The 15,234-nt window shown below is 64.2% G+C and overlaps 3 protein-coding genes across 4 annotated transcripts in view; 2 read left to right on the forward strand and 1 right to left on the reverse strand.

The window, feature by feature from the left end:
• The window catches only part of LOC109686275 (microtubule-associated serine/threonine-protein kinase 3), a gene marked incomplete in the record, with an annotated part of 381,278 nt that overhangs the window by 365,465 nt on the left and 579 nt on the right, over positions 1–15,234 (forward strand).
• On the forward strand, positions 281–6,184 carry LOC109684929 (probable ATP-dependent RNA helicase DDX49). 2 transcript variants are annotated; one of them, XM_074053544.1, is made up of 13 exons: positions 281–433; positions 1,276–1,399; positions 1,987–2,072; positions 2,164–2,285; positions 2,631–2,818; positions 2,906–3,046; positions 3,590–3,665; positions 3,772–3,848; positions 3,989–4,086; positions 4,652–4,726; positions 5,374–5,462; positions 5,578–5,649; positions 5,732–6,184. In XM_074053544.1, exons 1-13 carry the CDS (start codon positions 319–321, stop codon positions 5,906–5,908), a joined length of 1,440 nt encoding a protein of 479 aa, XP_073909645.1. In that variant the 5' UTR covers positions 281–318; the 3' UTR covers positions 5,909–6,184. The 2 variants fall into 2 exon arrangements, with proteins under 2 accessions (XP_073909645.1, XP_073909646.1); XM_074053545.1 differs by having other exon boundaries at positions 5,374–5,432.
• On the reverse strand, positions 6,545–12,664 carry LOC109684930 (homer scaffold protein 3). The gene is made up of 10 exons (XM_020161536.2): positions 12,564–12,664; positions 11,006–11,082; positions 10,774–10,930; positions 10,424–10,555; positions 9,568–9,675; positions 8,771–8,892; positions 7,816–7,972; positions 7,458–7,568; positions 7,276–7,362; positions 6,545–6,915 (listed from the first exon to the last, which is right to left on the reverse strand). The coding sequence occupies exons 2-10, from the start codon at positions 11,017–11,019 to the stop codon at positions 6,724–6,726; spliced, it is 1,080 nt and encodes a 359-aa protein (XP_020017125.2). The 5' UTR covers positions 11,020–11,082; positions 12,564–12,664; the 3' UTR covers positions 6,545–6,723.

The raw sequence follows: 15,234 nt of genomic DNA on the forward strand, positions 1-15,234 counted from the left end.
GGGGCACCATGGGAAGTGTAGTTTACCCCTTTCGAGTGGCGTTGAATGAGCCAATGGGAGGCTTTAAACGGGAGTAAAGGGGCGGGCAACGCAACCGCGTCTCGCAAGGCATTCCGGGATTTGTTGTTTTACTGGATCCTGCCGGCGCATGGGATTCGGGGAAACAAAAGGATGCGCTCGAGGCTAGGATTGGCTGAGGGAGCTGGAGAGGGTGGGCCCACATAGGAATCAGATCCAATAAACGTGGAAGGAGTGTGTGATGTCACGGCCACGCGCCGGAAGCGCTTCTCCCAGGGTTCCCCACGGTTGGTGGCGAGGATGGCCGGCTTCGCGGAGCTTGGACTGTCATCGTGGCTGGTGGAGCAATGTCGGCAGCTAGATTTGAAGCAACCCACGCCCGTGCAGCAAGGCTGCATTCCCGCCATCCTGGAGGGTGAGTGGCCCAGCGCCTTCCCTAAAAGTCATCTCTGCTTTTTCGCCTCCTTTCCCATCTCGCAGCCTGTGCCCAGGCAGATCCCACGAGGCGGGGCCGGGGCAGCTTTGGGTGTTTGGGGAACCCAAGTTCCAGAAGGATTTAGGGCATGCGAGTGGCTCGTGTGTACACACACTACTGGTGCCATCTTTGAAACTTTGCCTCCAAGGGAAGGGTTTGATGAACAACTAATCGACAACGCTGAAAATTTGGGAGAGCCGGCACTATTTTATCTTGACAAATAGAAACCCAATTTGTCAGAATTATCGGAAAATCCAGGATTCCTTGGTCCTAGGACTGCTCTTCTGGCCCGACTCAGTTTTTGCACTTAAGAGATACCCACGGGAAACTTGGGGATGGCACACGTTGAGGGAGTCAAAATAAACCAAGGATCAACAAAGAACACTGGACACAGACAGATTCAGAGTTCCCCAAACTCAGATGCTCGGGGAATATGTCAAAATTACTAGCAACATCTCAGGCCCTTCTCATCAGCTGGTGAGCCTCCGAGACTCAGTTTCCCCCTCCGTTCAATGGAGCGAACAGCTTGTCTTGCTAGAATTTGTCCGTTGTCCGCAGCGGAAAAGGCAGAGGTCAGGACTTGGTGCACAGTGATGACTCACCACGTGCTGGCTGTTGTGGGTTTGGGGTGCAGCTCCATGGTGCACGAAGCCCTGGGTTCCGTCCCCAGCACCGCAAAACAAACAATGGTGGACGAGTAAACGTTAGCTGAGGCAAAAATCGCTCAAGAGATGAGCCATTTGCACGTGCATTCAGTGCGCGCGGTTTGTCTTTCTGCCCAGGTCGGGACTGCTTGGGCTGTGCCAAGACGGGCAGTGGCAAGACGGCGGCATTCGTGCTGCCCATCCTGCAGAAGCTGTCTGAGGATCCCTACGGCATCTTTTGCCTCGTCCTGACTCCCACCAGGTGAGCCCCGCATCAGCCCCAGGGCGGGAGTTAACCGCTGTTTCTTTCCTCAAGCGCCTATGCCTCTCTGCGCCACGTTTTTCCCACGTGTGACATGAGACGAAAGTCACCCTGCAGAATTAAATCAGATGGTGTGCGTGACAGGCCTCAGCACGGGGCTGGCTCAGGTGGCAGCTGTGAGCGGTCACAGCCCAAGACCTGCCTGCAGGTCAGAAAGGGCGCTGGGGACTGGGATTTACAGCCAGTGAGAACATGGCCTCCAGCGCCAGGCGGAGGGGAGAAATGACTCTGAGGACGGGGGCCAGGCCAAGGCCTGGAGACCGGCCAGTCTGGGAGAAGGGGATGCTGATGGCTGGGGCCCTGGCTGGGGTGGCTGACCGGGCGGGGCAGGGGACATGGGAGAAGGGACAGGTTTGGGGTGAAGGAAGAGTGGCCATTGAGCATTCTGGGCTGAGCCCATAGCAGGCTCCCGTGCTTAGCATCCACCTCTGTGCAGAAGATACTGGGAGCTGGGAGGGAGAATGAGGCAGGAGGAGTCGGGGGCAGCGCTGAGCACCCCCAACCCCAGCGGCCCTTCCTGCCCGCAGGGAGCTGGCCTACCAGATCGCAGAGCAGTTCCGGGTGCTGGGGAAGCCGCTGGGCCTGAAGGACTGTATCATCGTAGGCGGCATGGGTAAGGCTCGGGGGAGGGGGGAGCCCTGGGCATGGGAGCCCCATAGCCTCCAAGCCCCTCAGCCGTCCTCACCTCTTGCCCTTCACCCCAGACATGGTGACCCAGGCGCTAGAGCTGTCCCGGAAGCCACACGTGGTCATCGCCACGCCAGGGCGCCTGGCCGACCACCTGCGCAGTTCTAACACCTTCAGTATAAAGAAGATCCGCTTCCTGGTGAGCTGGCCTGGTGACCCTCGCCCACCTCAGGCTGGGCTCTGGTTCATGTGCTCAGGAAAAGTACGAGGAGCAGCCTGGGGGCTGAGGGCATGGCTCAGTGGCAGAGCACCTGCCTGGAAAGCACAAAGCCCTAAGTTCAAACCCCAGTAAAAGAAAAAATAGAGGCTGGAGCTAGTGAAGACGGCAGGCGCCCAGTCTGGCTGAGGAGAGGGGCCGGAGCCCACAGCCAAGCCAGTGGAAAGGGCAGAGGGGCTGGCGTGCGGCTCTCCCAGCAAGCTCAAGGCCATTGGGGAGGGTGGCCAGTGGTGGACAGTGGCCTGCTCCCTCCCGCCTGGCCTGCAGGTGATGGACGAGGCGGACCGGCTGCTGGAGCAGGGCTGCACCGACTTCACGGTGGACCTGGAGACCATCCTGGGGGCCGTGCCTGCCCGCAGGCAGACACTGCTCTTCAGCGCCACGCTGACTGACACCCTCAGGGAGCTGCAGGGCCTGGCCACCAACCAGCCCTTCTTCTGGGAGGCGCAGGCCCCGTGAGTACCCAGCCATGGGCGGGGTCAGCCCCAGACTGGGCAGGGCAGCAGAAGGGAAACTGAGGCTTGACCACCCGCTGTCCCCAGGGTGCGCACTGTGGAGCAGCTGGACCAGCGCTACGTGCTGGTGCCCGAGAAAGTCAAGGACGCCTACCTGGTGCACCTGATCCAGACCTTCCAGGATGAGCATGAGGACTGGTCCATTGTCGTCTTCACCAACACGTGCAAGTGAGTGTGGTGGCCGTCTCCCCACAGCCTGCCGGGCCTGTGCTGCCCGCCTCTGCCCAGGGCTCAAGCCGGGAACCCCTGCAGCTGCTGCTTCTGTGTTTGGCGGTTCCTGGCCTTCCCGGGCTGCAGTCCATCCGCCAGGACGTTGTGAGGATTTCCACCCGCCAGAGGGCCCGGGCCGTCCACGGGGCACGTGGCAAGCAGCTGTGCACTGTTCAGCCCTCCACGCCCAGCCTTGAGGCCAGCTCCTCCACCTACCTCACACAGGCTTTGTGTTCCTGGTGACCGTGGGTCACTGCTCTGCCTCCTGGCCCTCCAGTCCCAGCAGAAGAAGCAGGAATCTGCCCCGTTAGGTCCAAGGCCCTGGGCTCCAGCCACAGCTCAAGGCCGATTCTCCTCAGTTCGGCCCAGGAGGGGCCCGGGAGATGGCAGAGGCAGAGGCAGGCAGGAGCCGGCACCCCCACCCTTGTCTGTCAGGTGGAGGCAGAGGCGGGCGGGGCGGGAAGGCCAGCCTCAGGACACTGACCCCTTTCCCTCCCCCAGGGCCTGCCAGGTCCTGTGTATGATGCTGCGTAAGTTTAGCTTCCCTGCCGTGGCCCTGCACTCCATGATGAAGCAGGTGTGCCCCTGCCCCACACCCCTCCCCACGCCTCCCCCCGCCCCCCACCTCACCAGCCCTCACAGCCGTCCTCCCCCACTCTCCCGTCTGTCCCCGCCCCACACAGAAAGAACGCTTCGCTGCTCTGGCCAAGTTCAAGTCCAGCATCTACCGGATCCTGATTGCCACAGACGTGGCCTCACGGTGAGTGGCCCAGGCCTGGCTCAGCCCCTGCAGGGGTGTGTGTGCCACCCCCACCCCCACACCCCCAGTCGTGGCCTCTGAGGCCAGGCAGCCAGCGCCATTGCTGAGTGGCTCTGGTGAGTCTCAGCCTCTTCTTCCAGGGGCCTGGACATCCCGACCGTGCAGGTGGTCATCAACCACAACACCCCCGGCCTGCCCAAGATTTACATCCACCGCGTGGGCCGCACGGCGCGGGCAGGTGAGCGGGCGGGAAGGCACCGCACACAGCATGCACACGCTGCCTTCCACCATCAAAGACGGGGTGGGCAGCAGCGGCTCGGGTGAGTGCTTGCCCGGCACACGCGGGGCCCTGGGTTCCAGCCCAGCACCACGGAAACTAAACAGCCGGGCGTTCCTCTTCACTGGGCAGTGTGTGGCTGTCCCCTGGGGAAAGGGTTCACACTGCCACAGCCCCGCCGCGCCCGGTGTCTCAGCCCAGCCCCTTTATCGTCAGGGCTCAGGGAAGGAAGGCAGAAGCCCCAGCAAGCCCTGCTGCTTTCAGCGTCTGTGTCAAGTTCTGCACCTCTTTCTGACCCTGGCCCAGGTGCCAGGGACACAGCCACCGTCCCCCTTCCTGCCAGGGATTCCGTGCTCCTGGAGCTCAGGGATTTGTGCTCCTGGGCAGTCCTAGCCTTCCATCCTGGCCCAGAGGCTCAGGCAGGTTCTGGCTACAGCATTGCCACGTGGCCTTGAGCCAGCCCCTCCCTCAAACATTTTGACCTGCTTTTGCCGGCCTGTGTCCTGCAGCTGCGGTGTCCCCACAGGGCGGCAGGGACAGGCTATCACGCTGGTGACACAGTACGACATACACCTGGTGCACGCCATCGAGGAGCAGATCAGTGAGTGGACAGGGTTTGGATGGGCCACACGCCTGGGGACACCACCCGCCCCCCGACCCTGTGCAGCCTGCCACCTGCACACCTGAGCAGCTTGGAGCCATGTGTCCCCACAGGGCCATCAGCCTGGCCAGAGGGACTTGGGTTTCTCAGACCCCAGTGTGTAAATGGTCCCCGAGGCCTGGACACGTGACAGCCACAGGCAGGCCCAGCCTCAATGTTCAGAAGCCCTCTTATCGTCCAGTGGGCCCTGTGCTGCCGGCCCCCGAGTGCGGCTCCCTCCTCCTACTCAGCCTCCCAGGGAGCTGGGACCACGGGTGCCGGCTTTGGGTTTATTGATTGATTTATTGGAAACTTTGTCCCAAAACCTGAACACGGTCCTCTCGGTTTCTGTGCGGGATGGGCTGCAGGATTGTAGCATGACCACCCACGTCCCTTCTGTGATGGGCGCAGGTGGCACAGCCAGCCCTGTAGACTTAGGTCCCCATGGGGCACGGGCACTGGGCACATGGCTGTCCCGCTGTGTCTGTCGTGGAGGACACACGGGCCGGGCGCGGTGGCAGACGCAGCCTTGTGGAGCATTTCCGTGTGGTGGGTGGGACCCCAAGCCACTGACCCCTCGGAGCCCTCCCAGCCCTCGGTCCCCACAGAGAAGCAGCTGGCAGAGCTGGCGGTGGAGGAGGCGCAGGTGCTGCGGATCCTCACGCAGGTCAGCGTGGTGCGGCGCGAGTGCGAGATTGTGAGTGAGGCGCTGGGCTGCCGGGGGAGGGGGGGGGGACACGGGGACGGGGCAGTGGCGTGTCCCTGCGTGGCACGTCCCTGTGCGGCGCCCTAACCGCTGCCCCGTCCCCCAGAAACTGGAGGCCGCGCGCTTTGACGAGAAGAGAGAGATCAACAAACGCAAGCAGCTCGTCCTGGAGGGCAAGGTGGGTGGGGCGGGGCCCGCAGGACAGCGAGGGCGGGAGCCTCTCCACGGGTGCCCGGCTCAGCCTCCTGGTCCCCGCGCAGGACCCCGACCTGGAGGCCAGGCGCAAGGCCGAGCTGGCCAAGATGAAGCAGAGGAACCGGCGCTTCAAGGACGAGAAGCAGCGGACGCTGCAGCGGAAGAAGGCGGGCGGCGCTGGTCATGGAGGACCTCGGCCCAAGACCCACGGAGAACCCTCGCCTGCCCAGGGCCCAGCCTGAGCACCACAGGGCCTTTGTGGTTGACCTGAGGGTGTCAGGATCCTCCCTGGGGACCTGCCCACTCCTCCAAGGAGCCCTGCTCCACAGCACTGCTGGCGCCTTCCCGGAGCCTGGTTGGACTCAGGCTGCAAGAGTGGGGGCCAGTCCTGCTGTGAGGCTGAATGCAGCTCCACGTCCATCGTCCCGGCCAGGGCCACCTTCCAGGGGTCCTGTGGTGCCCCAGAAGGACAGCATTACATGCAGGAGGTGCTCAATAAATGGTCTTTTAGCCTCTCATTCTGGCTCTGGAGAGTGCGGCAGGACAGGTGCTTGGTGACCACCAGCGTTTCTCACCTTTCCCAATGCGGCTGGCCCCACCCACCCGGAGCTCTGCCGCCAGGGCACACGACCTCGGCCTCAGTCTCCCCAGGTTCAGTCAGCTGGCTGTCGTTGGAACCAACTGGAGGCTTCAGGGTTGCATCCTTGGTGCGTCCCTGATGCCCACGCTGAGCCGTGGTCACGATGAAGGAGTGAGCCAGGGGCCACCAAGCAATGTGGAGGAAGCCAGGCTCCGGGCCACATGGCCACACAGCCGGGCGAGGCAGGAGGCGCGGTAAGGACGGCGGGGTACCGGGGGCCGCACACCACACAGGCAGCCACGCTTAGAAGTGTAATGCGGGCGGGCACCGCGCCCGGGATTCTGGAACTACACTGGGAAATGCTCGAGAACAGCCCAATGGCTGCGGCCAGCCCCAGACTGCCCGGTCCCCCTGGTCCCCGCCAGGGCCAACGCTCCACTGTCCCCTGCGCTCGCAGAACGGCCCGGGACAGCAGACTCAGGGCGCAGCCTCGGCCAGGCGGGCCAGGCCTTCCCGAAGCTCGCTCAGCTCGAACAGCCGGACGTCCAGCAGCTGCGCCGCGCGCCCCACCTCGGCCCGCGCCCGCTCGCGCTCTGCCCGCGCCTCCTCCAGGCTGCGCTCCGTCGCCCGCAGCTGGTGCTCCAGCTCCGCGTTGCGTGTCTCGAGGTCCTGGGGGGACAGGGCGAGCAGGCTTGGGAGGCGTGCCCAGCTTTTGGAGTCATCCTCGAGTCCTGTAAACGCCCCCTGTCCCATTTTTGGGTCGCACCCCCTCTACCCAACACCGCCTGCTCCCCAGCCAACCAGGTCTGGGTTCAAGAGCGGCCTCTACGTCCCCAGGCTGGGGGGTATTTATAGTTGATGGGGTCAAGCCCTGGGATTCTGCGTGACTCCAAAAGCACTTGCACAAATGGACGGGTGTGAGAGCGTACCTAACGGGGTCTGCCCACTTCACAACCTTGATCCCACTTGCCCCAAGTCTGTCCTACCCCTGGGGCTGGCTGCCCGCCCTCCCTCCGTCACCCCACACACCTGCACCTTCTGCTGTGTCTCCTCGCGCTCCGCAGCGTCCGAGGCTTCTCGGGGTCCCATGGTCTGGTTCTTCAGTGTCTGGATCTCCTGCAGAGGAAGGGTGCGTGTGTCTGTTCTGGGGTCCTCGGCTGCCGAGAGGGAGGTGAGGGAAGGTGAGGCTGGGGACCCCACTCCGAGCTCACCTGGTCTTTGGTTTGCACACGTGCCTCCAGCTGCTCCAGCGCCTGACTGGGCACCTCCTTCTCGCTGGCTTGGGGGGCCTCTGCAGCTGCCTGGGCCTCCAGCTCGGCCACCTGCAACCCACCGGAAACTCAGCCCCGATTCCCAAGCCTGCACTGACCCCTGCACCCTCCTCTGGGCAGCTCGGGATTTAGGGACTGGGGACCTGGTGAGTCTTTCCTAGTCTCAGGCCCATTTTACAGAACAAGAAACTGAGCTCCAAGAAGTGACCTGCCCACGGCCAGCCCGTGACCCTGGAGCAGGTGGGAAGTGCAGGCTCTGAGGGCCAGCGGGGTCCATGGCAGGGAGGGGCATCCTCACCCGCTGCCGCAGCCGCTCAGCCTCTGCTCGCTGGGCCTCCAGCTGCTGCCTCCACTGGGCGGCGGCCGCGTTGGCCTCTCGCAGGGCACCCGCTAGCTTATCGTTGCTGTCCTGCAGCGCAAAGAACTCGACCTCCCACTGCACCTCGCCCACCGAGCTGCGGAGACGCAGGGGTCGGCGAGGGCAGGCACTGGACTGGGGGACAGGGGCAACTGGGCAGGGAGACAGAGCAACCCTGGGCTTGGGGGCAGGACAACAGGGAGCCCGAGGTGTAGTCAGGGTCAGAGGTGGTGCTGGACTGGGGGCGGAGTCACGACTGGTGGGGTCGGTGCTCGGTGTGGGGGTGGTGCTAGGATGGGGGCGGAGCAGCTTGAGATTGGGGCGTGGCCACAGCTAGGGGCGGGGCCAAAATAGCGCTGAGCTAGGGAGTGGGGGATGGGATCGAACCAGGCGCATGGGTCAGCCCAGGAGACACCCTCAGCCCATAAGGGACGTGCGGAGAACTGGATCTGGGGTGGAGGTGCACAAGGTGGGGTTAGCCCGGAGAGGAGGATGGGACAGGGCGGAGTCAAGCCTGGGGAGGTGTGGCTAGCCAGTGGGGTTCGTGCGCAAGGGGCAAGTTCCCACCTGGATGGGGCAGGACCACCGGATCAACCTCCCCACCTTCCCCTGGTCTTGGGTCTACAGTCAGATTCCGGTGCGGGCTGCACCTGCTCTGCTGAGAACCTCGTCCACCCGACCCACTCCGGATGCCCCGCCCCCTCGCCGCCAGGCAGCCTCCACAGCTCGCTCTGCCCCGCCCACTCCCCAGGCCCCGCCCCCGGACGGAAATGTCAACGGGGCAACCTGCCCCGCCCACCGGGCAGACCACGCCCACTCATCACTCAGCAGCCAGCGGCTCGATCTCCCCGCCCACCCAGGCCCCGCCCCCGCGCCGCAGGCCCCGCCCACTCACCCCTCGGACAGCATCTTCTTCAGCCGTTCACGCTCGGTGGGGCCGGGGGCGTCCGCGCTCTGGCTGCGGAAGAGTTTCTCCTCTCCAGGACCATTGGCGCTGACGAGGGGACTCGGGGGCACCTACGGGGGTGGAGGGAGGAAGGAGAGGGGGCGATGTCAGGAGTCACAGTGAACGGGTGGCTTTAGTTCAAGGACCGGTTAGGCTGAGGTCAGCACAGGGGCTACTGAGGTCGTGGCTGAGATCGGGGGGTCCGAATTGCCCTTGGGACCCGGGAAGGCCCTTGCCATCACTGGGATGGACTCCTGCGCTGCTCACCACCCTCCCTGGCTCCCCACGGTCCCTGGATGGGGACTGAGAGCTGTCGCGTTTAAGACAGGGGCAGGAAGTCTTCTCTGGGATCAATTTGCATTTCAGGGAGCCTCGTCATTTAAGGGACTCTGAGTCCTGAGGCCAGCTGCTTCCTCGTCTCCTATCCTGTGCCCAACCCTGGGCCTGGTACACAGAAGGTGCTCGATAAATGCTGCTGAAGACAGAGAGAAGCACCCAGGGATAGTTCGTTGCTCTGCCTGGTCCTGTCACTGGCGCCTAACTCCAGGTGATGTCACATGACGTCAGGACCCCTATGATTGACGCCCCTGACCTTCCTCTGTGGTCTGTACTGGGCTCTCATTTTAGCTCACCTGTGAGCACCTCACCCTGGGCACCAGCACAGGCAGCGACCCCTCCACCCCCAATTTCAGATGCGTGTCTGGCTGACTTTGGGTGTCCAGGCGTGGGGGACAGGGACCGCTGACCTGGTGGGAGATAAGCCCCAGGGCTGGACTGGTGAGCTCGCCCCCATCCTGAGGCTTCTCCCGGGCCAGCCTGGCCGCTTCTTTCACCTCCTGGAACTTCTCTGCAAACTGGGGGTAGGGCGGGGGGAGAGCAGATGGTCAACAGTCCCCAGTCCCCTCTGCACCCACTGCCAGCCCTGTCACCTTGGAAGGGACCTTCAGAACCGCGCACATCCTAATCTCACCAAGGGGAGAAGGTCTGGAAAATTATGTCCTCACAGGGACGTGTCCGGCTGACGCTACTGTGTCTTTTAAACCTGACAGCCCTTGACAGCAGCCCCTCTGTCCTTCCTGGTACTCAGCGTTTCCATTTTTCAACCCAGCTTTGGCAAGCGAGACCGCTTCTCCAGTTGGGCTAGAATGCACTGTTTTATTTTAAAACAAATTTCCTTTGTTTAAAAATAATTGTGGTGTTGGGCGCTGTGGCGCCCGCCTGTAATCCTAGCTTCTCAGGAGGCAGAGATCAGGAAGATCTCGGTTCGAAGCCAGTCCGGGCAAGTAGTTTGAGAGACCCTATCTCGAAAACACCCATCACAAAAAAAGGGCTGGTGGGAGTTCAAACCCCAGTTCAGGAAAAAAAAATACTCAAGCAGTATTTTGAGGTGGCTCAAGCAGTAAGAGCGCCTGCCTAGCAAGTGTGAGGACCTGAGTTCGAACCCTACCTGGAGCAAGTGACCAGAACCTGAATCCAAACCATGGAAGCGGAAAGGCTCATCTAATTCCGTGTACCCACCCTGCAGCTGGAGCGACTCAGGTGCACAGGGCCCAAAAGACCCAGGGCCGCCCCTCCCCCAGTCCCGCCCCTCCCCCAGCCCACCTGGGTCAGGTGCTGCTCAGAGGCAAAGCCCAAGCCATAGACGGTGTTGGCGCGACTGTCCGCCCACTGCCCGAACTTCTGGGAGGTTTTGGTGAAGGTCATGTTGGGGGTGACAGTGCTGTTGATGATGGCCTGCGGAGGGGGCAAAGTTTAACCTTGATCACGGCCGAGATCGGAATGGATAAGGCCACCTTGCCCGTGGGTCTCAGGGTCCCTGCTGGGAGTGAGGGACCAGCCCAGAAAGGTTCAGCGTGCCACCGAGGCAGAGACCAGCTCCAGGCATGTCCTCCGTCAGCCCCTCCTCCTCTGGTGCCTACACCCCATCTTCCCGCTCCTTCCCCCTTCCAAACCTTGGCACCCCCAATACTGATGATACGGTAGACATTCCGGGTAGCATCGTAAAAATAGGAGACCGTGAGCGCGTGCTTGCCCGCGGGGATCCAGTTCCTCTTGGTGGCCGGGTCGATCTGAAACACGTGTGCTCGTGTGCTGAAGATGGGCTGCTCCCTGCATGGGGACAGGGCACTCAGCGGGGGGTGGGGACAGGGCTGGGGCCAGGCCCAGGTAGGTGTAAGCTCTCACCTGGCTGTGGACATTGGTCAGGCTGGGCTGGGTGGGCCCTTAGGGGCAGCCACGGCGGTGGCAGGCTGGTTTGGCCCCTGGGGAGAGAGAGGGCTTGTATCTGAGAAGGCCAAGCAAGGGGATGTCAGCACCCACGGCCACGTGCAGGGGTCACACAGTCAATCAGCAACCAGCAATCAGAAGAGATCACTCCGCAGCACAGGCAGGAGCCTATTTTCTGGGGCGTGTGGGGGGTGTCCCATCCCAACAGAAATCTGTCATCGTCCTGATTGCTGGGCCCCCATGGGTGCCTCCTCCACCCAGGGACTGGGCCTGGAGGCCAAGGTCAACTGTGCTCAGGATTGACAGCACTCAGCCGGTCCATCACTACTGCCAGCTACTCAGGCAGAGACGCGGGGATCGCTGAGGCCCAGGAGTTCCTGGGCTACAGAGCGACACCCCATGTCTAAAAATAAAAAGTGGAGCTTTGCAGGTGCCTGTTGGGAGTCCAGGTCCCCACTATTCCCACAGAGGGACCCCTCAGCGCCCAATCCAAATGCACAGACAGCCGAGCCTGGTGTCCGCCACTGGGGGACAGAGCAGGGTCCAAGACTGGGAGAAATGGGCTCCCTGTCTTCCGGTTCGTTGCCCCAGCCGCCAGCCCAGAAAAGCCAGCCACACCGGGTGGGTGGGGGACTTGCTAATCCCATGCACCCCCCAAATCAGAGGAGTTTGGAAGCGAGGGAGTGCTAATGGGGGAGGGGAGGGAAGTCCGGCGACTCCGAGGTCGGGGTGGGGGGGGTGGTGTCCCCCCCATCCTGTCCTGGGCAGCTGCTGTGGCGGTCACAGGTCTGAAACCCGAACCCCTAAGTGGGGGAGGGGCGGCAGCTCGGGCCTGGGCCAAGCCGGGGTGACGGGGTGACGGGGTGACGGGGTCCCCGGAATGCAGGCCCTTCCGGCCGCTCCTGCCGCGTTCGGGAAAAGTTACTCACCAGCCAGTCATGCGCTGGGCGGCCGCTGGCCAAGGGGGACCCAGAGGGGGGCCCGACACCCCCACCCGGAACCCCCCTTCCCGTGCACCCCACTCGGGGGGTCCCCACCGCGTGAGGTCACCTCATGCGCGCCCCAACTCCGGACACACCCGCAACTTCCACGGTCCCCAAGACGCTCGCTCCCCGAGTCCGGGTGCACAACTTGGGGGGCCCCCTCCTCTCCTTCCTCCAACCTCAGGTCCCCAATTTCGGGGACCCCCGCCCTCGCCCCGCCTCCAGTGGCCCCCGCTCCCAGAACTTTGCAGACGTCGTCCTCCGCGCTGCTCCCGATCGCTGAACTCTGGGGACCCCCCCCGCCATCCCTCCAGTCCCCGGCCTGGAACTTCGGGGACCCCCGTCTCCGCGCCGCTCCTGCACCCCAGAACTTCGGGGACCCCTTCGCGGTTCTGCAGTGCGGAGTCAGCGACTTTGGGGACCTCCCGCGCCATGCCATCTCCTCCCCGACTCGGGAACTTCGGGACTCCCGCGCCCCCCCACCCCCGGCCCCGAGCTTGGAACTTGGGGTCCCCGAACCGCGCCCCGCTCACCGCGCTCCGACTCCGCACCCGCGCCCCGCTCGCTCGCCCGCCGCCTTTGTCTGCGCCGCCTCCGGTCCCATCGCGGCCCGGCCGCCGCCGCCCCGCCTCCGGCCTCCGAGAGCCCCGCTGCGCCCCCTGCCGGCCCGGCCCGCGGGGGAGGGAGGGGGAGGGAGGGGCGGGGAGGAGACTGAGGGGGAGGGGCAGGCCCGGGAAGGGGCGGGGTGGGGGAGGGGTGAGGAGTGGAGGGGGAAGGGGAGGGGTGGGATGGGGAGGTTGGGGTAGCGGGAAAGGGAGGGGCGGAAGGGGAGGGAGAAAGGGGGAGGGAGGAAGAGGGAGGGGCGGGGAGGGGGAAGGGGAGGAGGTCGAAGGGGAGGGGTGGGGTGGGGCGGAGAAGGAGGGAGGGGAGAAAGGAAGGGGTGAAGAGCGAGTGAGGAAGGGGGAGGGGCGGGGAGAGGAGGGGGAAATGGAGGTGTGCGGAGGGGGAGGTTGGGGTAGCGGGGAAGGGGGAGGGACAGAAGGGAAGGGGGAGGGAAGGAGAAAGGGGAGGAGGTCGCAGGGGAGGGATGGGGTGGGACAAGGAGGGGGGAGAGGGGTGTGAGGAAGGGGGAGGGTGGTGTGGGACAGGGAGGGGTGAGGAAGGGGGAGGGGTGGAGGAGGACTAACGGGGAGGGGGTGGGGAAGGGGGAGGGGTGGGGTGGGACAGGGAGGGGGCGAGGGGGTGGGGGAGGGGCGGGGTGGGACAGGGAGAGGGGCCAGGGGGGTGAGGAAGGGGCAGGGTGGGGTGGGACAGGGAGGGGGTGAGGAAGGGGGAGGGGTGGAGGAGGACTAACGGGGAGGGGTAGGTCGGGGAGGGAGGGGGAGGAGCGAAGGGGTGTGGAAGGGGGGAGGCCTGGGGGGGAGGGGCTGTGGGGTGGGGCGACGGAAGGGGTGGGGGAGAAGGATGGGGGGCGAGGATGGGGAGGGGGACAGACCTGAGCGACTGGCGCAGGAGGGAGGGGGGAGGCAAGGCTGGGGTGCAGGGGTGGAGAAGGGGGTCTAGGCTGGGGTAGGGGTGCGGATAGACCGACACAGACGGACATCCCTGTCGGGAGGAGAGAGACAAGGGGAGACAGGAAGCAGATGGACAGACGAGTTCTGGGGACAGGGATATGTGCGGTGGCCTTCCAAGGTCCAGCCCTGACCCTGATGGGGAAGGGGAGGGGCGCGCTGCTGGCTCCTGGGGTCTGCATACAGTGGGCGCCCAATGAGAGCTGGAAGCCGTGCGGGGGGGGGGGCATCAGCCTCCAGCCCAGCCCCTGTCCACCTCTGTGTCCCCTAAAAAACCAGAGATGGCCTGGGGTGAGCCCAGTGGCCAGTGCCACACCGCAAAGATTGTTTTAAGTAGTCCCAGCTGCACTGACTCTGAAGCCAGGGGTTCAAGGCCAGTCTGGGCCAAAAGGTGCCGTCCCATCCCCGGCCCCCTACAAACTCTGGTAGCGCCTGGATTATCATTTAGGTCCTTGTGCTGAGGGTCCCAGAATCAAAGGGCCACCGCGGGGTGTGGCTGCCTGCCCTGGTCCCACACCCTGGGTGAGGCCACCAGGAGCCCCGCGCGGGTCCCTCTGTGAGCCTGGTGGCTGCCCCTTCTCTGGAGACCTCTCAGTGCCTTTGGGGTGACCGGCCCTGTGGCCGCTAAGGTGTGAATTCAGTCTGGAGACTGAATCTTGGGACAACGCGTGGCTTTTCTATGGCTTGAGCCACGCGCCCAGTCCTTTCCGCTCTGCTTATTTTGCAGATGGGGTCTCCTGAACTGTTTGCCCAGGGCTGGCCTCACACTGCGATCCTCCCCATCTCAGCCTCCCAAGGAGCTGGGATTACAGGCGTGAGCCACTGGCACCCCATTCCTTTCTGGGGGTCACACCTGTGGTCATGACCAGGTGTGATCACTTCCCCTCTTGCCCCCCGCCCCCCGCTGGCCTATCCAAAGCTCTGAGCCTCATCCCAGCATAGGAATCCGTGCCTCGATTTCCCCAACAGCTTCCAATTCCGTGAGGCACGCGCAGAAGTCCCGGAGTTGGCTGGAAGCCACAGTGGCTGAGCACTGGGAACAAAGCGAACACCGGCTGTTCCGTTCACAAAGTGACTTTTCCTTATTACCAACGAAAACGTCCTTAAAAACAAATTTTCCTTTGTAAAAAAGGATCTGGGATAGGTGCTGGCGTGGGCCATCCAGGGCTTCTGGAGGCCACTCATGGCGGGCCGTGTGGCTATTCTGGGGGAGGGGGAGGGGAGGGAGGGGAAGGGGAGGGGAGGGGAGGAGGAGGGGGATGGGGAGGGGGAGGGGAGGGGAGGGGGAGGAGGAGGGAGATGGGGAGGGGGAGGGGAGGGGAGGGGAGAGGGAGGAGAGGGGAGGGGGAGGAGGGGGAGGGGAGGGGATGGGGAGGGGAAGGGGAGGAGGGGAGGGGGATGGGGAGGGAGGGGAGGGGAAAGGGGAGGGGGGAGGGGGAGGGACAGAGGGAAGGGGGAGGGAAGGGGAAAGGGAGGAGGTCGCAGGGGAGGGGTGGGGTGGGACAAGGAGGGGGGAGAGGGGTGTGAGGAAGGGGAGGGTGGTGGAAGGGAGGGGGAGGGGAGGGGAGGGGGAGGGGAGGGGAGGGAGGGGAGGAGGGGAGGGGAGGGAGGGAGAGGGGAGGGGAGGGGAGGG

The sequence above is a fragment of the Castor canadensis genome, chromosome 14 (assembly GCF_047511655.1).
Source record: "Castor canadensis chromosome 14, mCasCan1.hap1v2, whole genome shotgun sequence".
Lineage (NCBI taxonomy): Eukaryota > Metazoa > Chordata > Mammalia > Rodentia > Castoridae > Castor > Castor canadensis.

Bases quoted from the DNA above. Each gene is read 5' to 3' on its own strand.
- LOC109684929 (XM_074053544.1), top strand. From the start codon at position 319: ATGGCCGGCTTCGCGGAGCTTGGACTGTCATCGTGGCTGGTGGAGCAA. The intron at 2,286-2,630 runs GTGAGCTGGCCT...CCTGGCCTGCAG, and splicing joins TAAAGAAGATCCGCTTCCTG to GTGATGGACGAGGCGGACCG. The intron at 3,666-3,771 runs GTGTGCCCCTGC...CGCCCCACACAG, and splicing joins TGCACTCCATGATGAAGCAG to AAAGAACGCTTCGCTGCTCT.
- LOC109684930 (XM_020161536.2), bottom strand. The intron at 10,556-10,773 runs GTTTGGAAGGGG...CCCCCTCCGCAG, and splicing joins TCAGTATTGGGGGTGCCAAG to GCCATCATCAACAGCACTGT. The intron at 6,916-7,275 runs GTGTGTGGGGTG...CTGTCCCCCCAG, and splicing joins AGACACAGCAGAAGGTGCAG to GACCTCGAGACACGCAACGC.